At 42.6% G+C, this 24,944-nt stretch overlaps 1 protein-coding gene across 1 annotated transcript in view; it reads left to right on the top strand.

Moving 5' to 3' along the window:
• The window catches only part of fras1 (Fraser extracellular matrix complex subunit 1), a gene marked incomplete at its 5' end in the record, with an annotated part of 223,559 nt that overhangs the window by 194,734 nt on the left and 3,881 nt on the right, over positions 1 to 24,944 (top strand). Inside the window, 22 exons of the mRNA XM_079222966.1 lie at positions 584 to 763; positions 5,600 to 5,724; positions 9,044 to 9,184; positions 9,743 to 9,970; positions 11,008 to 11,121; positions 13,084 to 13,234; positions 14,695 to 14,854; positions 14,931 to 15,099; positions 15,731 to 15,977; positions 16,627 to 16,971; positions 17,649 to 17,809; positions 18,367 to 18,514; positions 18,607 to 18,812; positions 18,907 to 19,063; positions 19,544 to 19,744; positions 19,945 to 20,132; positions 20,654 to 20,929; positions 20,999 to 21,231; positions 21,326 to 21,486; positions 21,994 to 22,208; positions 23,269 to 23,419; positions 24,585 to 24,692. Coding sequence (XP_079079092.1) covers positions 584 to 763; positions 5,600 to 5,724; positions 9,044 to 9,184; positions 9,743 to 9,970; positions 11,008 to 11,121; positions 13,084 to 13,234; positions 14,695 to 14,854; positions 14,931 to 15,099; positions 15,731 to 15,977; positions 16,627 to 16,971; positions 17,649 to 17,809; positions 18,367 to 18,514; positions 18,607 to 18,812; positions 18,907 to 19,063; positions 19,544 to 19,744; positions 19,945 to 20,132; positions 20,654 to 20,929; positions 20,999 to 21,231; positions 21,326 to 21,486; positions 21,994 to 22,208; positions 23,269 to 23,419; positions 24,585 to 24,692 — 4,065 coding nt within the window. The remainder of the gene's footprint in view (positions 1 to 583; positions 764 to 5,599; positions 5,725 to 9,043; positions 9,185 to 9,742; positions 9,971 to 11,007; positions 11,122 to 13,083; positions 13,235 to 14,694; positions 14,855 to 14,930; positions 15,100 to 15,730; positions 15,978 to 16,626; positions 16,972 to 17,648; positions 17,810 to 18,366; positions 18,515 to 18,606; positions 18,813 to 18,906; positions 19,064 to 19,543; positions 19,745 to 19,944; positions 20,133 to 20,653; positions 20,930 to 20,998; positions 21,232 to 21,325; positions 21,487 to 21,993; positions 22,209 to 23,268; positions 23,420 to 24,584; positions 24,693 to 24,944) is intronic.

Genomic DNA, 24,944 nt, shown 5'->3' with positions numbered 1-24,944 from the left:
TTCCTTCTGGGCACTCGGCCAACCTGCAGCAGCATTCAGACCCGGATCTTTGTACCGCGGCTGCTGGAGACTGAAGGATTGTCCGTCCCACGCTCGAACGGCCCCCGGTTTCCCCTCATATCTCTCCCAGCTCACGTTTTATCTTGTTCTGTATCAGCTCCCTCACCTCTCTTTCCTTCAGCTCTCTGTTCGTATCTCACCCTCTGATTACCTCCCGGGGCCCTTCTCTCCATCATCTCCTAATCCGTTTGTCCAAATCTCTCAAACCGATATCACTCTTTCACGCCTCCTGCTTCCAACTTCATCATCTTCTTTTTTTCGGTGTTGTTGCTTGTCGTCGTGTCATTTCTCCACTTCCTAATAGACACCTCTGCTCCTCTTATTTTCCCTCCTCTCACTCTCCAAATCAGTCTCAGACTCTTTTTCTTTTCTTTTTTTACCGAGGTCAACCCTACATTTTTTTTAATCTGCTTTTGTATGAATTGATGTCACAGCCTCGTGGCTTCTTTCACCAATACATCCTTTTCTGTCATGTTTTTTTTACTCCTCTTCCTCTGACTGACCTTCTTCCTCTCTCCTCCAGAGGACCGTCTTCCTCCGTCCGTGGTGGTGAACAAAGGCCTGGTGCTGGACGAGAACACGGCGAAGAAGCTGACCACGCTGCAGCTGTCGGCCAGCGACCAGGACAGCGAGCCGGGCGAGCTCGTCTACCGCGTCACCAAGCAGACGGGCCTGGGTCACCTGGAGCACGCCGCCGCCCCCGGTACCTAGCTTTAGTCATTTCCTGTGAAGAGGGCCGTACGCACGGAACGAAAGGATTCTGGGTGGAAAAAAATGGCGGGTTATAAATAGGAAAAAACTCATTACAACATTGATGAGTCCAATGGATTTGCTGCAGACTCACACGCCATTAATTTATATACAGAAAGGTTCATTCTATCCTTGTTAATTAACTACACACACACACACACACACACACACACACACACACACCTACACTCACACAGGCACACAGACAAAAACACACGCATGCACACACACACACACACACACACACACACACACACACACATACAGTATATAAATTGAATGACTGCAGTCTATTATTTCTCGTGTTCGGTGTGTTTCTTTGACAGTACGTCACTTTAAACCCCCCAAAAAGAACAACAACCCCAAAACAAGCAAATGAAAATCAGTGTGTTCAGGACCCTATTCTTCTTAGCTGGCTTAGTGAGTTAGCTGGCTAATTTTCAGGATGAGATGACGTAGGTCAGGCTTTTCGGTTCCTCGAAGCAAGTTTAGAAAAATCACCATAGCAACACAGCCAAAAATGTAAACCTGCAGGCTTACTGAAATTTACTGGATAAACTGGCCACTCCCACCGGACAAAAAAGGCAGCTCCCTTCCTCATTGATGAAGGAGTGATATTAGTTATATTAGTTTTATAGGGAGAGAGTTCTTCCAGATCACCAGGATCCAATCTCACATCATCATGACTTCCTGTGCGCGGCGCAATAGATTATGCTGACAATGAATCATTTATTTACGAGAGCTTCTCAAGCCGCGGACACTGATCACTACAGGCGCAGCCGATTGCCCGTCTCACTGTATGGATGTGTTGAAAGCACTCATAATTATTTGACAGTGTTATTAGTACACCATACATATCATTATTGTAGAAAATGATTAAGGTGGACTGATGATGAGAATACAGAGAATCACACACAATTTATTTTCACTGCTTCAATTGATTGAATTTCTGATTATGAATAATACATACGTACTGATCCGCCCATACACATATTCAAACTCCTAGTTATACGGTAATCTACACATACATGTATATACACATATATAGTACATGATACATATGCACATAGAGTACATATATCCTCATAAGTATGTATTAATTTATATACTCCTGCCACACAGGTACATTTCAATAAATATAATCTGATTGATTTGGGTGATGAAGCATTTCCAATTAGCCGATACATTTTCCCAACACTTAACTTTTTGCTGTGAACCACAGCGTTTGCTGTAAATTATTAAGGTAATGAATTCCTCATATGCCTTCATGATCATCTCCTGCTTCAGCGGAGAGATAAAAGAAGGTTCCTCTGAGTTTATTGTCCATTGTACTGTTAGAACATGGTGGTGTCAGTGCTCCATTATTATCCCTTCTGAAGAGGAGCGGGCGCATTTATCCAGATGACTGACGTCTGGTTAGAATTAACAAGACCGTTTCAGCGCGGATCAGCCGTGAAGAAACCCAGATAGCCTGATGTCAATCATCTCGCTAATTTAAGATGGAGATTAGGACATTTGCTCGACTTTGTTCAGCCAGGTACGAAGAATAGGGCCCAGGTAACAGAGAGAGAGAGAGAGAGAGAGAGAGAGATGAAGGTCCACTTTCAAAGTCTTCAAAGAGTCTTCAAGGTGTATGAGGCGATGAGCTCCCCTCTTAGGTGGAGAGTTTGCCAAAAGCCGCCTGTCACATGCCTCAATGAGGGCCGTTCCTCACTGCCTCGCCTCAAAACACTCCTCACGTCCTCTGCACTTCTGCCTTGCTTTCTAAAAGGAAGTATTGAAAATGCGAGTCAGAGGAAACCAGAGCGATCTAGATTAGTTCCCAGGGAATTCTTTTTTTTCATTTATTTTTTCAGTTATTATTGCGTTGTCACAAAGCTATAAACAGAACAGCACACCATCTGCACAAATATTACAGTAGGTTATGCAGATGATAAAAATATAATAAACAAATAAAAATGACAGTGTGTAATTAGCTGGAAACATTTCGATATTCATACAAATATATTTTAATTAGGCATTGATTTAGTCGCTGTCATATCTCATATAAAAGTGATTAACTCATTAATTGACCCTCAGAAGGTCAGCTTTTCATTAACAAAGATGTCTTGGACAATTTCCAGCCACTGTTTATAGTTGTTGAAATATTTACATGGCTTTCTTACTTTTACCTGCAAGTAAAAGAGTATTCTCTCATCACGACACTTTCAATATTCCCAGCTGCAAGTGTTCAGAAGCTGAAACCCCAATGTATTTTTTGACAACGGCATTAACATTTTTTCTCTTTGTACTATTCCGGAAAACATGCTCCCACACAGCCTCCAACGTTGTTGTGATTGTGCAGCGGGTTGCTTGCTTTTTTAATATTTTGGGTGTAATGGAAAAAGCCCCAGGCCATTTGACTTTCCCCCGATGCATATTGTTTTATGCATTATCTGTCATTAAGTAACGGCAAAAAGTGAATTGTAATGTATCTGTTAAGGCCTCCCTGATCGCTACTGAGCATCTGCAGCTCTAAGCAGAGACAAGAGGGAAGCGAGTCGGCTCCTTCGCTACTTTCCTCATCATCAATAAACAATGTGTTTCATTCTTTTTTTGGGGGGGGAGCAAATTTTATTGGTTGGTAGCTACTATGCTGATTTTTTTTATATCTTATCATATGTGGTCATGGAGGAAAAATACAAAGAACAATATGAATCTGTGTCAATCAATGCTAATTACATATGCAAGTTGCCTGATTATGATCCATAATGATACTGATTATGTCCCGTGGTCCTCAACGTACGACTACTTTTGCCGCTGCCAGAAGGGACCATGAAAATAATTGGTGCACAAATGGGAATTATGTTTTTTTTCTTTTTCTTTTTTCTGTAGAATAAGAAGTTAATTTAAAAAGCAAAAAAAAAAAATTCGGGGAGTTCTTCTTCAAAGTAAGAGGAATTAAGAGCCTTTTAGTGTTTATTTATTTATATCTGATTTACATTAAATGTTTGAAAAACTACACAAAGCAACTTGAGTATCCCTGGTGTATATAATATTCTATAACATATGTATACTGTATCATCACTGTTATCATTTTCAGCCTCTATCAGTGTGTGAATGTTGAAATACTTCAAAGGCTCATATAAATGCGGGTCCATTTACTATTTAAATCACAAATACAAAATCTAAATGTTTTTCCAAATATTTCTAATATTCTCCATTTTTCTGCAGCTCTGAGGTCCCTGATCCATTTCCATTTGTGGCAATGCATTTCATACTCAGTGTGCAATTCAAGCGCGGCCCCCTTAAATTCAATGTGAGATCATCCGTCAGTCAACAATCTCTGTCAACTTTCTCTGCATCGTTTTCCTCAAACGACCAGATGTTACACATCATAAGTTCTGATGCTGCTGTGTGACCGGCGACACATCGTTTTGTTTTGAAGAAAGCGGTGATGCACAACAGAGCGGGGAGCTGCAGCTACCAATTATCGTGTTTTGTCAGATTTAAGATTAAGGCGAGGCTTCGGAGGGTCACGGGTCAGAACAGACCAAATGTATTCAGAGAGAACAGAAAACAGAGATGCATATCAACCATTCTGTTTCTGTTTTTGCACCATTTACCACACGGCAAATTGCATGCTCGTTTTTAGGAAAAACAGCAATGATTTAAAATAGCGAAAACACTGTTTACCTGTCTCTTACCGCTTTTGGATTTAGTGAGTTTTGAGTAAAATCCTTTGTCATCTTTTTCCGTTAAATGCGATTAGCAATCAGTCTTTTTTTAATCTGTATATGAATATGTGGCAAAGAAGCAGGTATTCTCCATCTTTGACTGAGAATATTGCCCCCGTCTCCCTGTCTTGATTATGTCGCTGTAGAAACAGTCGACACAAGCAAAGAGAACCTGAGGCCCTCGGTGACATGTTGAGATGAGCTATGATGCACCCCCTTTATAATATCTGACCTGTCCCCTCCCCCGCATCCCTTCCGCGTAGGGAAATAACTTTTTGAATCCATTGCCGGGCTGTAGAGTTATTGCCTTCATATCAAAGTCACCGGCGGCACGAGACGTCCATTTATTGATTATTGACTATCCCTCCATACGAGTAGAGGCCACTAACTACCTCATTTACAATATGAAGCCAGTTATATGTAAGTAGTAAAACATAAAACGCTGTTAGCTTTGAATTATAGGTCTCACATGCTCTCATTTCCAGCCATTTAAAACCCGTCTACGCCCATCTGGTATTAATGTAGCAATTGTTGCATATGATGATGAAACCGCCTGCTCTGAAGATATGTTCGGGGGTTATCATTCAAAGAACTCCATTTGACCCTTTTCTGAAAAACACAACAATGTGTCTTTGAGGCATCCAGCCACAACAAATCAGCAGAAATTAAACTCCTGTGATGAAAAATATGTTTTTGTTTCTTTTCAAAGACAATTGCCTTTTAGTCTCACGCCGAGTCGTGTTCGATCGCTGCAATCAAACCTGATTACATTTCCCACTGAGGGAGACGGAGCCTCGTTTAAAAAAAGGTTCACCTTTTAGTTTAAGTTCATGCGCTCATTTAAATAACAAAAGACAACAAAGAGACACGGAAGACAATTGACACTGAAACTCAATACGGATAAGATTGGTGGAAAAACAACAAAATGCATGAATAAAGTACATTTTTACGATTGTTTCAGCTGGTATAATAATTCTTCTTCTTCTTCTTCTTCTTCTTGTTCTTCTTCTTCTACTTCTTCCTTTTTCTACTTCTTCCTTCTTCCTCTTCCTCCTCCTACTCCTCCTCTCCAGGCACCAGAATCAGCACCTTCACGCAGGCCGATCTGGTCTCACGCAGCATCCAGTACGTCCACACCAGCGAAGAAGAGAAGCACGCCGACCAGTTCTCCTTTTCCGTGTCCGACGGGAATAATGAGGTGAATTGAGGGGGCTCTGAAGACCCGTTAGGGGCTTGATTTGGTTCAGTTTGGTTCATTTGGTCCAGCGATGAAGGAGCCTTGAAGGAATGTTGCCATGCTGCCTGGTAGTGCAATGGAAATCAAAGGAGACCCAGTGGGGTTCCTTGGGGAACGCCTTTATGAGAGGTCATTCTCACATTAACAGCCTGAGATATTAAATGTAGGGCTTTTTTAGTCACATCTACAAATGTAACGTAAGGTAAGTCCATTTCCAAATCAACTTAATTTTACTAGTTTCACTCAAATTAAACCTTATTTTCCCTCAAGAGAATTGGCGTCTCAGCAGCTTTCTTTCCCCCTTCGTTCTTGTGCACCTTAGGGGCACTTTTGAAATGTATTTCCACACCAAAACTATGTTAAAGAAAGGAATATCCAGGGCGATGGGTGACCCACAACAAGAATAAGCAACAAACTGTAGCTCTTTAAGAATTCAGGGTAAGACGGCGCCGTCAGAAGAGGCAGACGTGCGGGTACGTGATTCGTGCTCGAGCATCTCTTAAGAATGATGAACACCACTCGGCACGTCTGCATCCCTCAGCTCTCATGATAATGAATTAAAGACAAGCCGTGTTTGTCCTCCACATAAAAAGGCCCTTCAGACGGCTTTTTCTTGTTGTTGTTTTGAGATCAAGCCTCTGGGCCTGAAATAGTAACAAAGGGCGACCCACATCACAGTAATTACATTGCAATATAAAATGTAATTAAAGAAATAAATAAATATACATCAAATCTAATGGACCCCACACTTTTAGAGCCCCCCCCCCACACACACACACAGTTCGCTTCATGCATGAATCTGCCTTGCTAATCCAGACTAATGAGGACCACAAGAACTTGAGTAAACATGTGAAAAAGGTCATTTGGCCTTCACGCCCGGCTGGCCATGGTTTGTGAAGTGGTTCTTTTACTTTTGTTTACTGTCCTCGCTCTCCAGTTGGGGAGCGGCACTCAGCTTTCTGTTGGAAAAACGTACTGCGTTCTGCATTAAAGTCAGGTTTTTATGCATTCTAAAGTTTAAATAAAGCAGAATAGTTTGTGCTGAGAGTGATTGCATATAATGTTCTCACAGCAAGTTTGATTTAATCCACTCAGAACTATTACTCTCATCATTGCTCTCATTATAATACATTGAAAATAGCTGTACGTGTCACGGCAGGCTCATGAAAGTATCTACAAAACATTTCCATTCGCTAAAAACAAAAACCTTGTTTTTAGCCTTGTGCATTTTGTTCGGCAATGCAATAGGCCTCAAGGTTCACATCTTGTCTGTCTTAGAATAATACACGGTGCACATTGAAAGACTCACTGAAGTTGCCCCTAAAGTGATTCCAATGTAAGTGGTTTGGGACAAAATCTACAGTTCTCATCCTGTGCAAAAATGCATTCAGCTGAAGTTAATATGAGGTTTCAGCTGTGAATACAAATCAAGTGGCGATCCAAAGTGTTTTAGTACAAAATTAAGTCTTTGCACACGGTACATTATATACAGGACTGTCTCAGAAAATTAGAATATTGTGATAAAGTTCTTTATTTTCTGTCATGCAATTAAAAAAACAAAAATGTCATGCATTCTGGATTCATTACAAATCAACTGAAATGTTGCAAGCCTTTTATTGTTTTAATATTGCTGATTATGGCTTACAGCTTAAGAAAACTCAAAAATCCTATCTCAAAAAATTAGAATATTTCCTCAGACCAAGTAAAAAAAAAAGATTTAGAACAGCAAAACAAAATCAAACATTTGAAAATGTCCATTAATGCACTCAGTACTTGGTTGGGAATCCTTTTGCACGGATTACTGCATCAATGCGGCGTGGCATGGAGGCAGTCAGTCTGTGGCATTGCTGAGGTGGTATGGATGCCCAGGATGCTTCAATAGCGGCCTTTAGCTCATTTGCATTGTTGGGTCTGGTGTCTTTCAGCTTCTTCTTCACAATACCCCACAAATTCTCTATGGGGTTCAGGTCAGGGGAATTGGCAGGCCAATCGCGGACAGTAATGCCATGGTCAGTACACCAGTTACTGGTGGTTTTGGCACTGTGGGCAGGTGCCAGATCATGCTGGAAAATGAAATCCTCATCTCCATAGAGCTTTTCTGCAGATGGAAGCATGTAGTGCTCTAAAATCTCTTGGTACACAGCTGCATTTACTCTGGACTTGATGAAACCAACACCAGCAGCTGACATGGCACCCCAAACCATCACTGACTGTGGGAACTTCACACTGGATTTCAAGCAACTTGGATTTTGCGCCTCTCCAGCCTTTTTCCAGACTCTGGCGCCTTGACTTCCAAATGAAATACAACACTTGCTTTCGTCTGAAAAGAGGACTTTGGACCACTCTGCAACTGTCCAGTGCTTCTTTTCCATAGCCCAAGTCAGACGCTTCTTCCGTTGTCTTGAGTTCAGAAGTGGCTTGACCATGGGAATACGGCTATTGTAGCCCATTTCCCGGACACGTCTGTGAACAGTGGCTTTTGATACCTGGACTCCAGCTTCAGTCCACTGTCTTTGAAGCTCCCCCAAATTCTGGAAGCGACTCTTCTTCACAATGCTGTTAAGGCTGCGGGCATCTCTCTTGTGCAGCGTTTCCTGCCACATTTCCCCCTTCCAACAGACTTTTTGTGGATGTGCTTTGAAACTGCACTCTGTGAACAGCTTGCTCTTTGAGAAATTTCTGTTTGTGTCTTACCCTCCTGATGGAGGGTGTCAATGATGGTCCTCTGGACAGAAGTCAGATCAGCAGTCTTCCCCATACTTGTGATTTAGTTTACTGAACCAAGCTGAGCGTTTTTCAAGGCTCAGGAAACCCTTGCAGGTGTTTCGACTTAATTAGACGATTCAAGTGATTAGTTGAATACCCTACTAGTATACTTTTTCATGATATTCTAATTTTTTGAGATAGGATTTTTGAGTTTTCTTAAGCTGTAAGCCATAATCAGCAATATTAAAACAATAAAAGGCTTGCAATATTTCAGTTGATTTGTAATGAATCCAGAATGCATGACATTTTTGTTTTTTTAAATTGCATTACAGAAAATAAAGAACTTTATCACAATATTCTAATTTTCTGAGACAGTCCTGTATATACACACATTATATATACATGGTTGGTTGTGACAAAGGGACTCTTTGATGCTTTTCCTGGTCAAAATAAATGTGCAATGCAGCCTTAGAGAAAAGAAAGAAACAGAACCTTCAAGAAACTGAAACCCCAAAAATACTTGCACACCCATTCCTTCAAAATGGCCTCATACTGTCCTGCATGTTGTCTCCAGGTTGCCCAGACGTTCTACATTACCATCAGACCTGTGGACGACTCCCTGCCTCTGCTCCAGGTTCCTGGCATGAGAGTCCAGGAAGGAGTGAGGAAGACCATCACAGAGTTTGAGCTGAAAGCCACTGATGCAGACACCGAGGTAGGACACACAAATCTATATATAGTATTATATTCTATTATAATTTTTCATTAATTTGTTTATACATTTATTTTATTATTATTTATTTATTTCATTATTATTTAAGTTTTTTTTACGTTCTTTAGAAAAGAGCAGGACCTCCAAATGATATTTGTTGGTGATCAGCAGCTAAGCTGACCAAACTAAGCCGGTTCTTCTCTGCAGCTTTATCTTCTTTGGCAACGGCATCACACACACTGCTTCCTCCTCCAGCCTCAGACACTCTCATACTGATAATCCCATCACTGTGCCGTCTCCGACGCTCTGCAGCAGAGCACTTGTTTCGTAAATTAATTTACTTTCCTATTTTCGTGTGGATCGACTTTCTATCTCTCAGTGCGACGAGAGATTTACTTCATTTTCACAGGAGGTCTTCTCAAAGCCACTAAGAGGGTGTTGGTTGTACATGTGATGTTCTCCTCCAGAAAAAGATTTCACCACGGTTGTAGTCGGGGAAATGAATTACGGAGTAGTAATGAACTACGAACACGGAGCAGTAAATGGTCTTTCTTTGCCCAGGCGGAGTCCGTCGTCTTCACCGTCGTCCAGGCTCCTCGTCACGGCACCATCGAGCGCACGGGAAACGGCCAGCACTACCGGCAGACCGGCAGCTTCACCATGGACGACGTGTACCAGAACCGCATCAGCTACAACCACGACGGCTCCAACTCGCTCAAGGACCGCTTCACCTTCAGCGTGGCCGACGGCACCAACCTGCTGTTCATGGTGGAAGAGGGCGGCAAGGAGGTGAGGGGGCTGTGTGTGTGTGTGTGTGTGTGTGTGTGTAGGGGGGAGTCACTTTTTTGACCTTTTTATGGCAGGAGGAGTGAATCAGCACTTTGTCTGTGTGTGTATGTGTGTGTGTGTGTGTGTGTGTGTGTGTGTGTGTGTGTGTGTGTGTGTGTGTGTAGGGAGTGTGTGTGTGTAGGGGGGAGTCACTGCTTTGACCTTTTTATGGCAGGAGGGGTGAATCAGCACTTTGTCTGTGTGTGTGTGTGTGTGTGTGTGTGTGTGTGTTTTCTTCTTGTGCTTCCATCTTTGTGAGGATGTAGTTGAACCATCGTTTGAAAATAAATGAACAGGAGGGCACCTAGTTTCTGGGCTTTGAGCGTCCTCTCAAGAATAGAAGTGCAACCATCTGTGTGTGTGTGTGTGTGTGTCTGTCTGTGTTAGCGCGCACACATGTGTGTGTTGTTAATGTCAGCTTTATGGTGATAGTTATGAGCGAGCCTCGGGGCGAATTGACTCATGCGCTTGTCAATTTAGCCGCCCGCCACCTTCCTGTCACAACAAATACTCCATATGATTAAACTGAATGACAGCCGGCAGGTATTGATACCCCCAATCACTCACAGACACACACACACAGACACACTCTTCTCAGACTTCTCATTATCTTTCCATTACCCGGGGACATTTGGCTCCACGTTCACACGCGTTCTGCAGCTCAGAAGTGGGTCTGTGGCATTAAGGCTGCCGGTGTTTGAGGTCATATTTATAATAAGAATAACAGCAATAATACTAACAATAATAATAACTTTATTTATATAGCACTTTTTAAAACAGGTGTTTTTTACAAAGTGCTTTCACAGGACAATAAAAATGAAAAATAAACGTTTGCAGGACAGATATCTTTCATAAAACTCAAACAACTTAAATAGCCGGAGACCAGAAGGGTTGATTGAGATTCTGATGTTTGGATGAATTGGGAATGTCGGGGAATACAATGCTATTCGATTCTTCCAAAACATCTTCTACATGTCGACTGTTTGTTTGCTTCCCAGATCGTGACGGCCGCCCCGCAGAAGTTTAAGATCGATATTCTGCCGGTTGACGACGGCACGCCGCGCATCGTCACCAACCTGGGACTGCAGTGGCTGGAGTACATGGACAACAAGGTGCTCGTCTCTCCTCCTGCAGACTGACTCCGTAGTCCTTGCTGTGTTTCATGGTGATGTTTCATGAGCCCAGTGATGGAGAACCACTTTCTGATTACTCTTTCAAATTGCCACAGTAAAGTTGCATTGCATTGTAGACAACAATACTCCCTTCCTGCTTGTTCGTTTCCGGGACAAGAAAAAGAGAAGGAGGTGTAAATGAGCAGGCTGGATGATTACTGTGTGGGCCTATCGGGCACAGGGGCCACAGGGATCTGGGGGGTCCTTAGACCAGAGCCTCTGTTTGAAGTGACTGTAACATGTCTAATTGCAAAGAAAAATTAAAAGACCACAAAGACACACAAAGCAACTGCAAAGAGATGCAAAACAACCACAAAGAGACATAACATGACTTCAAAGAGATGCAACACATTTGAAGAGACACACAACATGAAGAGACACACAACAACTTCAAAGAAACACAGAAATATTACAGATGTAAAACAACCACAAAGAGACAAAAATGACTGCAAAGAGATGCAAAACTATCATAAAGAGACACAAAACTACTGCAGTAAATATCACAGAGATGCAAATAACCACTAGGTGACACAAAACCACCATAAAGAGACACAAAACAACTATAAAGGAGCCCAAACTATCACAAAGCGATGCAAAAGCACCACAAAGAGACAGAAAATAACATCAACGCGACACAAAACTATCACAAAAAGAAAAAAACGACTACAAGAAGATACAAAACTATCCCAAAGAAACAGAAAACAACTACAATAAATATCACAGAGATGCTTAGCATCTCTGTGATATTGCAAACCGACAATAAAGGAGGCCAAACTTTCACAAAGAGATGCAAAACAGCAACAAAAACACTCTTAACGACCACAAGGAGACACAAAACAACCAAAGAAGACCAATGGTTGTGTCTCTTTCATTCTGGGGCTCTTGTTCTGATGTAGATGAGGTCTGTCCCCTGGGGCCCGGTGGCTCAGTAATCCGTTATCGAGCCGACGGATTACTGAACGTGTCTTCGTGACAGAAGTGTAAAGAGAAGCTTCGTCCCCGTTTGCTCACAGTGTGTAGCTCACTTGCTCCCCCTGCTGGCTCAGACACCTCGACACAGCCACCAGTTTCTGTGGCAGGCATCGTAAACATGTGTTCATTCTTCATGAGATAATCAAGACTGTTGCATCTGCTTCTAACAGCTGCACAAAACAAACAAATCCTCAGGAAAACTACTTCTTATTCATATTTCTTATTCATATAATTTCTTTATGCTGTCAGACGTAATCTCTTCTATTGAAGGCCTATAATAGTCCCATAACATCCCAGCTGAAACACTACTGTAGATTATTTCATACCCATTATTATGACTACGGAAACACCCCGAATTATTAAATAAAATAAATAAATAGCAGCTTGTGAAAAGTGCCGGTGTGCAGGAAGCAATACTTTATCAATACATCTGTGGAACAAGAACGGACATGTAAACGAAAGTGAAACCTAATTCAATCCACCGTCGCCTTGTTTACACAATCACAACACGCACAATCGTCCAAAAGCAAAACTTGTTTTTTTCGTTAACCCTAACCATGACTTGACATAACTGTTGCTGCTCTAAAAACAATATTTAGACAATATCTGTTCTGAATGTATTATAAAAGCAATGATTTCGTCAAGTAGAAGAGCAGAGTATTGGTGACTCCTAGTTGTCCTAAAACCCGAAAGGCCACCGTAGTTCTGACAGGCTTGGAAAGGTAGGGGTGTTGAGTTGGTTGCAATCTGCAACCTCACCACTAGATGGCACTAAATCTGACACGTTGGGCCTTTAAATAAAGTGTAAAAGAGAGAGAAACACAATCATCATCATCATTATGAGCAACTTCATGATGATGATGAAGGCCTTGCTTAATAAAGTATGTGGTGTGATGATGTTTAATCTAAAGTCTGTCTGGCGTCCATCAGGCCACCAACCTGATCACCAAGAAGGAGCTGCTGACGATGGATCCAGACACAGACGACGGGCAGCTGGTTTACCAAGTCACCGCGGAGCCCAAGCTCGGCTTCCTGGAGAGCAAGCTGAAGCCCGGCGACGCCGTCACCTCCTTCACACAAGGTACACGAGCTCTCCGTCTGAATGCCGCCTCTTCACAGCAGATGCTTATTAATGTTCAGGCAAACATCCAACTCTCAATGTATAATTTACTAAATGAACATCGTGCTGTATTGAAAAAGACTGGAAACTAGAGATTGAAACATACACTCATGTTTGGAATAACTCAAGAGAGAAGTAGAGTTGTTTTTTCATAGACTTCTATACAACAAGAGGACTCACCCCCTGGTGGTCAGTAGAGAGAATGCAGCTTTAACACTTGAAGCATAGACTTCTATACAAACAGAGGAGTCGCCCCCTGGTGGTTACTAGAGAGAATGCACTTGAAAGTTTGGTTCAAAGGCACCTCGGCCATGTTTTTGCAGTTTGCATCGTGAGTTTATCTTCACCTCTCGGCTGCAGCCAGGGATCAATGTCAGCCTGCTTTTGGTGAAATGTTGATCCTGGAGGCTGAAGAACTTTGATGTCCTGCATCCTTCTGCATTCAGGAGCTTGTAAACATTCCCTTCATGATTATACATATGCAGCAAGCCCTTTACCCTGAGAGGGAAGCAATATGAATATAATTGAGGGGAATTACTTGAACGAACTGTCAACATTTACTCTAATTTTCTCACACGGTGGGGAAAAGTTTTTGAGATGCTCTTGTTCTGGATATATTAGAGCAAAGAGGTTGTTGTTTTTTCTGAACTTCCTGAAGGTCCTTTGATTATCTGTCTGGCTCAAGGACTCTCATCCTTCTTTTGGCTTTCGGCCCTCAATTACAAAATAATTGCTTTTCTCCGACCTCCTCTGACGCTTTGAACGGGACATCAACAGTTTTTTTATTCCTCCGAAGTCGTGGAGAAAAAAAGCCAGAGGCTGCAAATTATATGGAGTCATTATTTCCCAGCGATCTTATTATAAAGATTTGATCCCTGCAGGGACAGTCGGGTCAGAGTGGCATGCTGGGTAAAGATCAGGGTAAAAAATTATGGCTGATTTAGGGTCGAAATTAATTATTAATTAATAAATTATTATGACTTAATTAATTAATCTGGCAACAGTTTGATCTAGTAATCAATAAATCAGTTAGACCAGACCTTCTTTCATTTGATGACAGGAAGTGTAGACAGATTTATCAAATAATGAAACATAATGTTTTTTTATGAGCTATGTCATAGAACTGCATGGATTCATTACTTCATCAGTAAATTGATCAAAAGAAAATATATATCACTAACTAATTGAATAATTTGTAATTTTTCTTTTATTAATTTTTTTTCACGAGACGTGAATTTAAACAGGCATTTTCACTGTTTTATAGACAAAACGTATATCGATTAATGGAGAAAATAATGTTAGTGGGATCGGGAACTTTGATGACCAACAACAGGAAACCTTTAAAAATAAAAAACAGCTGAATCAGTGGAATGAAAAGGAAGGAAATGTTTGACTATAACTAATCTCCCGATCTTCTCCAGCTGATATCAACATGGGTCTGATCCGCTACGTGCTGCAGCAGGAGAACGTCCAGGACACCGTGGACAACTTCAAGTTCCTGGTCAAAGACAGCAAACCCAACGTGGTCAGCGACAACGTCTTCCACATCCAGTGGTCTCTCATCAGCTTCGAGCACAAAAGGTCCGAAAAATCTTATCGTACTTATTTTGCTTTTTTTTTCTCCTCCAAATAAATAACCCCCTGACGCTTTCTGCAGCTACAACGTGAGCGAGAAGGCCGGCACGGTGGCGGTGACGGTGAAGCGGACGGGCAACCTCAACCAGTACGCCATCGTGCTCTGCCGCACCGAGCAGGGCGGCGCCACCTCCACCAGCAGCGTGGGGTCCCGTCCGGGCCAGCAGGACTACGTGGAATACGCCGGACAGGTAGCGGAGAACACCAACATGCTATCGGGGTTTTGTTCAGGATATTTCAAAATGTCTAAAGCTTCTGGCTTTGACTTGATGTTTTAAGCTTTTTTTAAAATATTAAACAAAAAATGACACTTGAGGAAACAATCAAAAGCCACATAAAAGCTTTATAAATACCATAGAATCTTAAACCCTGAATGGAAAATTCTAGCTGTTATATGTGAGAGCTGGTACTCTAGGCCCAATGTTTTTTGTCAGGTGTTTTTTATACATACTATATATATATATATATATATATATTAAATTCAACATCTGAGAACAAACATAATTAAGATAAGTATCTATGAGTTGGGAATTTAAGTTTTTTTTTCAATTTAATTTAAGACTTTCAAGTTGTTCCTTTTGGAAGTTTTTGTGTCCAATCATTGAACAAACTTTCAAAAAATAAAATGCACTGTTTTTAAAGTTTGTGTTTAAACCTTTACCCTTAATTCTTCAATCTTTTGGTCTTTCAAATATTCCTCTCGATTACACTATTATTGTTTTTAGTTCCGAAGAATATTTTCCTAATTTCTCAGTTACATGCATCACAAGCAAAAACAAAACGCGTTGACCAGCAGCCCCTCCACATGCCGTTGACCCGCAGGTGCAATTTGACGAGCGCGAGGACACCAAGGTGTGCACGGTGGTCATCAACGACGACCAGGTGTTCGAGGGCATCGAGAGCTTCCACGTGGAGCTGAGCATGCCGGCGTACGCGCTGCTGGGCGGGAACACGCGCGCCCTCGTCCACATCAACGACACCGAGGACGAGCCCACGCTGCAGTTCGACAAGAAGACGTACCACGTCAACGAGAGCACGGGCTTCGTGCACGCGCCCATCGAGAGAAAAGGTTTCTCCCTCTTTACAGTACAACTTTTTATTTCAGGACTTCTTTTTTACATCTATGACATTTATTGACACATATTCTGTATATTCTGCTGGTTCTTGAAGGCTATGTGGCGATTCACACATTTGATGCATTTGAAGATAAAAAAAGAAACAATGGAACTTTTGTTCAAATGTACCACTAATTCATTTACACATATTTGGTCTCTTTGTGATCTTGACTAGATTATTAGATTGTAGGTAATAAATAAAAATGACAGCAACATAATGAATGTGCAGCCAGAATGAGATGCCAAATAATAATTCAGTTACCTCTGTTGGTAAAGACTCCACTTTTTTGTATTTGTTGGAATTTATTATTCAATCGACAGAAAAAATATATATATATATATATTAGTTTATTTTGAATACCTGTCCTTCTCCTTGTCCTGCTCCTTGTCATGCTGTGGGCCCGCCAATACTCTGAAACTGCCATTTTTTTCATCGTGCAACTTAAAAACAATGGCAGATAAATGATACTTTGTGCACGAAAAAAACAAACTATATAAACAGGGAAAAGCAGGTGTGGTGCGAATTCCTTTAAATGTGCTTTTTTTCACAAGTTATGGAGGCCCCCAAATGACCAACACATGACCCCCCCCTTTTCCCTTCAGGCGACACCTCCAGCACCGTCTCGGCTCTCTGCTACACCGTGGCCAAGTCGGCTCAGGGCAGCAGCCTCCGCGCTCTGGAGTCCGGCTCCGACTACAAGAGCCGCGGCATGTCCGGCGACAACCGCGTGATCTTTGGCCCAGGCGTCAGCATGACCACCTGCGACGTCAAGCTCATCGACGACAGCGAGTACGAGCTGTCCGAGGAGTTCGAGCTGGTGCTGTCGGACGCCTCGGACAACGCCCGCGTGGGGGGCGTGGCCTCCGCCAAGGTCGTCATCGACGGGCCCAACGACGCGTCCACCGTCACGCTGGGGAACGCCACCTTCACCTTCAGCGAAGACGCCGGTATGAGACGCTCCTCTTCTCACGGTTTCCCTCTGAGAAGAAGTCACACTTCTTCTTTTCTCTTTTTTTCTTCAGATGTCTTTATGTAGCTGTACATATAAGAAACATGTGAAAATGTAATGACCTCCATGGGGAAATTATTAGAAAGTTTCTTAATGACTACATCCAAGATCAAAGGCTGGAGCATGAATTTAGCCATTATTATATATTATAAATATAAATAAACAATAAAAAATAAAATATCATTCTACTGCTCTGTTGACAATATGCCACATACATGTTTTTATTGCATTTTTTAATCAATTGTAGCTGCATTTGTAGCAAAATGATTTATGTTAATAGAGTAAATTCACCGAACCCTCATCTCTCTGCCAAGCCTCTCCTACTTTCTTTCTTTCTTTCTTTCTCCTTTTTTTTCTTTCTGTCTCAACTCTTTTTTTGTTAACTCTGCCATCCTTTAAATAAACAGACTTGACGTGGCTTTAATCTTGGATAAAAGGCAGTGAACCGTCAGCATAAGCAGTTACAGCAAAATCTGCTTTTATTAGTTCGTGACTTAAATCCCTTCAAGATTGAAGACTTTGAAAGCTCCCCCTGAACCCTGAAGGTCAACAAGAACATCTCTTCAGTTTGAAGACACAGAGAACCTGCGTTTCATTCTCACCTCCGCTCAACAGGCACAATAGAAATACCGGTGCTGCGTCAGGGCAGCGACCTGTCCTCCGTGACCTCTGTGTGGTGCGCCACCCGACCTTCAGACCCCGCCTCCGCCAGCCCCGGGGTCGACTACATCCCCAGCTCCAAGAAGGTGGAGTTCAAACCCGGTAAAACCGAAGAGGTGAGGACAGAGACTCTAGACGCCTCCTCGTTAATCCTGGATAAATACATCTTTAATGTTTACAGCAATCCCCAACACGTCCATCAAAGGAAGTGTGAGACTTATTTTATCATATGCACAGTGCCGTATTGGGGCCATTGCAGGTAAAAAATAATAACCATAATAATTACGGAGCTAAACTCACACATTTACATGGATGATTATGATCAAGTATTTTCTTGTTTCTAAATCCATTTGGAACGTGTTATTCGATGAGGTCATCCACCGCGTCTGTGGTGCGATGAGGTGGATCCAACTTTGCAAAGTTAAAGTTACATTTTCTGATAGTTTTTCTAAATTTACGATTAATTTGAGATTGTTTTTTCTTGCTTTTTTCGGCTAATTTGAGACAACTTCAGATCTATTTCTTGTTGATTTACAACTTTAATCTCAGAAATATTTTTTTGATTATATATCCCCGCCCCCCGGCTCAGTATTTAATGTTTTTTGATAAAGCACTAGAATAACAACAAATATTTACCAAGAACAAACCCTTGCTAACACCTGCTTTTCCACAGACCTGCAGTCTGACAATCATGGACGACGTCCAGAACCCATCCATCGAAGGATCCGAGTCGTTCGTGGTGTTCCTCAGTTCTCCTCAGGGCGCCGTCCTCCAGGAGCCCTACGAAGCCGACGTCGTCATCACCGACACCTTCCAGGACAGTACGTGGCCCTCAAAGCATTCACTGCAAATCAAATCACGTTCTGTCGTTTTAAGGTTCAGCGCGTCACAGCCGTCTCTCCCCTTCTCTCAGTTCCCAGCATGCAGTTTGAGAAGAGCGCCTACACCCTAAAGGAGACAGAAGGCGTGCTACACATCGCCGTTATCCGAACGGGCGACCTGTCCTTCAAGTCGTCGGCGCGTTGCTTCACTCGCACCATGTCGGCCATGGTGATGGACGACTTCGAGGAGAGGACAAACACCGACGAGTCACGCGTCACTTTCCTCAAAGGAGAAAAGGTGGAGTTTAGTCCGAAGTGTTCTTCTGAAGTAGATGAAACATGTTTGTATGTGCTAGAAGAAAAAAACAATCTTTTGCGTGTTCGTTTTCCAGGTGAAAAACTGCACCGTTCACGTCCACGATGACTCTGTTTTCGAGCCCGAAGAGGAGTTCCAGGTGCATCTTGGGACGCCGCTGGGCGACCACTGGAGCGGCGCCATGGTGGGTGCCAGCGATGTCGTCACCATCACCATCACCAACGATGAAGATGGTGAGCATGCGCCTCAGAAGTCACAGACGGCAGATATATGAATCATCATCTTTAGTCTATTTTATTTAGAGGTTAGAATATATGGCACAAAAAACACTAACAAAATTACATTTTAAGGTATACACCTTCATGATAATACTTGGAGTTTCCTATACATCTTGTATAATGTACAAGACTAAATCAGTCTAATACATCACCCTTATTAATATTAAAACAAGGATTTATTGCTACTTCATCCGGTCGCATTTTGCAGCATGCAAGCCAGCATGCTTCTCTGGCTGTTCTGACCCACAATGCATTGCACAGCAGATTTATGAGGGCCAAAGTTCAATGTGCCATGTTATGAGAAAGTCCCAATTGAATGCATACTGCAAGCTGCAGTATGTACTAAAAGTTAAAAAGGTAAAAGTTTGCAATATGGAGCGGTACAACCACCAGAGGGCAGCACTGTGACCTTTTTTTCCTCCTCTCCTCCTCCAGCTCCCACCATTGAGTTCGAGCAGGCGTCCTACCAGGTGAGAGAGCCTCCTGGTCCTGATGGCATCGAGGTACTCAACATCAAGGTGATCCGTGGGGGGGATCTGGACCGCACCTCCAAGATCCGCTGCAGCACCCGCGACGGATCGGCCCAGTCCGGAGTCGACTACAATCCCAAGAGCCGAGTGCTCAAATTCCCCCCTGGTCAGTGTGGAAAGTTTTGCTTTCAAAATATATATATATATATATATATATACATATATATATATATATATATATATATATATATACATATATATATATGTATATATATATATATATATATGTGTATATATATATATATATTCTTTGTATTTTTGTAAATCTTGGATCCAAACTTCTTCTGTCTTCGCTCCGCTCTGCAGGGATGGACCACATCCTGTTTAAGGTGGAGATTCTGTCCAATGAGGACAGGGAGTGGCACGAGTCCTTCTCTGTGGTGCTCGGCCCCGACGACCCCGTGGAGGCGGTGCTCGGGGAGATCCCGGTGGCGACGGTGACCATTCTGGACCAGGAGGCTTCGGGCAGCCTCATCCTCCCCGCCACGCCTATTGTAAGAAAATGCTCTGCCTTTAATCAGCATGAGTAACAAAAAACCTAAATAAAAACACTTGTCTGCTGCACTGTTTGTCCAAAGACGACTTGAGGCAGGTGAAAATTGACCACAAAGCGACCACAAAGCGACCACAAAGAGACTGAAAACGACGACAAATAGACACAAAACGACTACAAAGAGACTGAAAACGACGACAAATAGACACAAAACGACTACAAAGAGACTGAAAACGACTACAAAGAAACACAAAACAACTACAAAGAGACTGAAAACGACGACAAATAGACACAAAACGACTACAAAGAGACTGAAAACGACTACAAAGAAACACAAAACGACTACAAAGAGACTGAAAACGACGACAAATTGACACAAAACGACTACAAAGAGATTCAAAATGACTACAAAGAGACACAAAAGTCTCGAGCCCATTGTGTAAATTACCTTTTAAATACCTGAGCAGGAACATCATCTGCAATTGTTGAATTCCAAGAATGAAAGAGTCCATTCCTTCTCAGGTGGTCTCCCTCGCCGACTACGACCACGTCCAGGAGGTGATCAGAGAAGGCAGCAAGAAGACGCCCTCGCCGGGCTACCCTCTGGTGTGCGTCACACCCTGCGACCCTCACTACCCCAAGTACCACGTGATGAAGGAGCGCTGCGAGGAGGCCGGCATCAACCAGACCCAGGTCCACTTCTCCTGGGAGGTGGCGGCGCCCATCGACACCAGCGGCGCCCGGTCCCCCTTCGAGACGGTCACGGATACCACCCCGTACACCGGCGTCAACCACATGGTGAGTTATAACAGGGATAACTCAGTCTCTCTCTTTTCCGCCTCTCATGTGTCCTCCTGTCTGTCTCAGGTCCTGGACAGCATTTATTTCAGCCGCCGCTTCCACGTCCGCTGCGTCGCTCAGGCCATAGACAAGTCGGGTCACCTGGGGACGCCGCTGAGGAGCAACATTGCCACCATTGGCACGGATGGCTCCATCTGCCACACGCCCGTCACCACAGGAACTGCCCGAGGCTTCCAGGCCCAGTCCTTCATCGCCACTTTGAAGTACCTGGACGTCAAGCACAAGCAGCACCCCAACCGGTGAGAAAACCCTTTGACATCGGATGTACGACTCAAACCTGAATTTGACGTTTTGATTGTTAATACCACTTTGTGTGCGTGTGTCGGTGTTTAGCATCCACATCTCGGTGCAGATCCCCCACCAGGACGGCATGCTGCCCCTGGTGTCCACCATGCCGCTGCACAACCTGCACTTCCTGCTGTCAGAGTCCATCTACAGGCAGCAGCACGTGTGCTCCAACCTGGTCACCCTCAAAGAACTGCAGGGTCTCTCCGGTCAGTCACGCAAAAAACACACCGAAAAATATATTATTCTATTTTTCTTTTTATATATATCGGCTATTTTTTTATATGTTATTGCATAACCTGTATGTACAAATGCTGCTATAGCGGGGAAAAATCTAAAAAGTAAAAAAACATCTATCTATCTATCTATCTACTCGGCTGCAGGATATTAAGTAAATATCATTAACAGGACTTGATGTTCAGAACGAGCGTAATTAAAAATTGTCATTCCTCTTTGTTAACTTTTGTTGAAGCCACCGACAACTTGCCAAGGTGTCCAAATAAATAAGAAATAATGAATAAATCAGATGTAAAGAATGTGTTTCCTCATATATTGACACCTCACAGGGTTTTGTTGCACTTTGTAGCCACAAACCACAGAAAACAGGGCAGCTCACATCCTCCTAATCCGGTTTTATGGAGAATACTCATCTGGTTATAAAATGATTATTGATAGTGGGTTTCTTCTCTGATCTAATACACACATTCTTCTCACAGAGGCGGGGTTCCTGGATGACGTGTCCTACGACAGCATCTCTTTGGGGCCCGGGTACGACCGGCCCTACCAGTTCAACCCCAACGTCCGGGAGGACAAGAGTATCCAGCTCTACAAGCACCTCAACCTCAAGAGCTGCATCTGGACCTTCGACGCCTACTACGACATGACGGAGCTCATCGACGTCTGCGGGGGCTCCGTCACAGCCGATTTCCAGGTACGTCAGAACCGTCCTGGGCCAGTGTTTTCTGTGACCGCCAGAGACGAGTTGCTGCACTGGACATTGGTCAAAGAGATCAGTTAGAGATCAGTTAGAGCTGAACTATATAGCAGACGCCAACCTGATTCTACCAGGCGGCAACATCCGTGTCTGAGAAGGGAAGTGAACCGAAAAAAGGCCCGAAACCAAGATGGTGACGGCCCAAAACAGAGATGTCAACGCAAAAAAACTAAATGTCAACGCTGAAAACCAAGATGGTTACTCCAAAAACCAAGATGGTGACAGCCAAAACTCAAGGTTGCGACAGCCTGAACCAAAATGGCGACGGACAAAAACCAAGATGATGGCGGCCAGAAACCAAGATGGTGACTGCTGAAAACCAAGATGGTGACGGATAAATCCAATATGGCGATGGCCAAAAACCAAGATGATGGCCAAAACTCAAGATGGCGACGGACAAAACCAAAGTGGCAACGGACAAAACGCTTAATGGCGACACCAAAAACCAAGATGGCGACGACTAAAAACAGAGATGGCAACGCCAAAAACCAACATTGTGACGGGCAAAACCAAAATGGCTACAGCCAAAAACCAAGCTGTCATATTTCAAGCTACATTGATATTTGTCTAACTAAACTCCACTCAAGGCCCTCAAGTCTTTTGACCACATCACCATCAGAAGTTTGGTCAGTAGTCATGAAACTGTGGACGATCAAACTCTACATTATTCCCAGAACGTTGTGGTCTTTTTTTGTCCGTGTTTGCTGGACCCATCCTTGACCTCCGGACATTCAGCACCGTCAAAAGCTCCAGAACGAGCCAGTGGAGATTGATTTGTCAAAGTTGCTGTTTTCAAGGTCAAGAACTGTCAAGCTCAATCCATTGTTATTTAGCTCAAGGCCCATCTGTCAGCCAGACAAGAAAAACAAAAGTTAACTTTTGAATTAGATATTCTGTATAAAGCCAGCAATAGAAAGTACTCCATCACAGTAGTGTCTCAACCCCTGCTATGAGCCTTTTAGGGGTCCAACACTAAATCCTGCTGTTGCTCCTCCAGGTCCGGGACTCGGCCCAGTCCTTCCTGACGGTGCAGGTTCCTCTCTATGTGTCCTACATCTACGTGACGGCGCCGCGAGGCTGGGCCTCTCTGGAGCATCACACCGAGATGGAGTTCTCCTTCTTCTACGACACCGTGCTGTGGAGGACGGGTCAGGACCGAACACCGTTTATTTCTTTATGAGTCTCTGTTGTTGACTAGGAGAATGTTTAGTGCTTTTAAAAGCTACTAAAAAACAGCAACTCTTATTTTAATAACCAAGGAGACGACTCTTAAATATGAAGTAGGACATTTCAACTAAACATGTATCAAAATATGTATTTATTAATGTATATTGTGGTTGGGTAGGGTCCCACATAGTAATATCCCATGTGGGATATCAGACTGGTGAGAAGATACAGCTAATAGTTTTTTTTATACTTTCATTAGATATTAAGGGGAGAATAGAGAGAATACGGTAAAAACATAATCTAACATATATCACTATGAAACTTCCCCAGTTGATTACTGAAATTGTATGTTTAAATATGTAAATAAGGCATTGTCTTGTTTAAAATGTGCACATTTTTATACATTTCCAGAACAGATATCTGAACATTGGATAAAGCCAGATTCCAATGTATTGTTTAGTGTTGTTGATATATTAGTCAAATGTTTTTACAGAGGATATTTCTTTGTATCACTTCAAACATCAGAAAATACTGTCAATGGACATAAAAATAAATTTTCTCCTTGTTTTTAGTGCTAAAATGTAGTATAAATGAGGCTCTGACTGCCGTGTGAATATCCCTGCTGTAGAAACTTTAAGAATATATGTAGGAATGAAAGTGTAAGGTTTGGTGGATGTTAGAGCTGCTGAAGTGGAGATTTCTGGATCAGAGTCTGAGAACAAACTCATTGAGAAAAAACGGCCTTTAAAGAGATGTTTCGTTACATTACACTCATTCTGAAGACTCTACAGGAATAGGTGAATAATTTACTCAAAGATATCACCATGAAACTTCACCTGTTGATTACTCACATTAGGACAATTCTTTTTTATATTATACGTTTTCTGAAATGTTGGATTTAAATATGCTAGTGAGGCATTATCTAATGGGAAGTTTTGGTGAATTTAGAAGAAATCTACAGACGCAAATACACAAAGTAGCAAAATAAAAACACAAATGTGTATTTCAGATATATTATTTGTTCTGGAAGCAAAATAGTCCATAATTTATAAATTGAGCAGTGCATAAAGAACTATGTCTGAACGTAGATGTGCGTTTGATTTGTAAAATAATTGGTGACCTGACCTCTGACCTCTCGGCCCGCAGGTATTCAGACGGACAGCGTCCTCTCAGCCAGACTGCAGATCATCAGGATCTACATCCGAGAAGACGGGCGACTGGTGATCGAGTTCAAAACCCACGCTAAGTTTAGAGGTCAGTCCACCTCTGCGTTTCAGGTGTTCGAGTCCCAGAAAAGTCTGTTTGTTTAATAAGTCATAATAAGTCAAAGTTGTGTGTCTCTTCGTGGTCATTTAGTGTCTCTTTGAGTGACATCTTGGAGGTGAAGGAAAGAGTGGAGATGATAATAAAAGGAAATATTTAGACGAATGTTTTTTTTGCGTCTTATATTAAGTGTTATGAGATAGTTTGACTTGTAGTTTTTTTTGCAGTGCGCCGTTGTTGTTG

This window comes from Taurulus bubalis, assembly GCF_910589615.1.
Source record: "Taurulus bubalis genome assembly, chromosome: 8".
Taxonomy (NCBI): Eukaryota; Metazoa; Chordata; class Actinopteri; order Perciformes; family Cottidae; genus Taurulus; species Taurulus bubalis.
The sequence above is the reverse complement of the archived record's forward strand: the minus strand, read 5'-3'. Positions and strand labels throughout refer to the sequence as shown.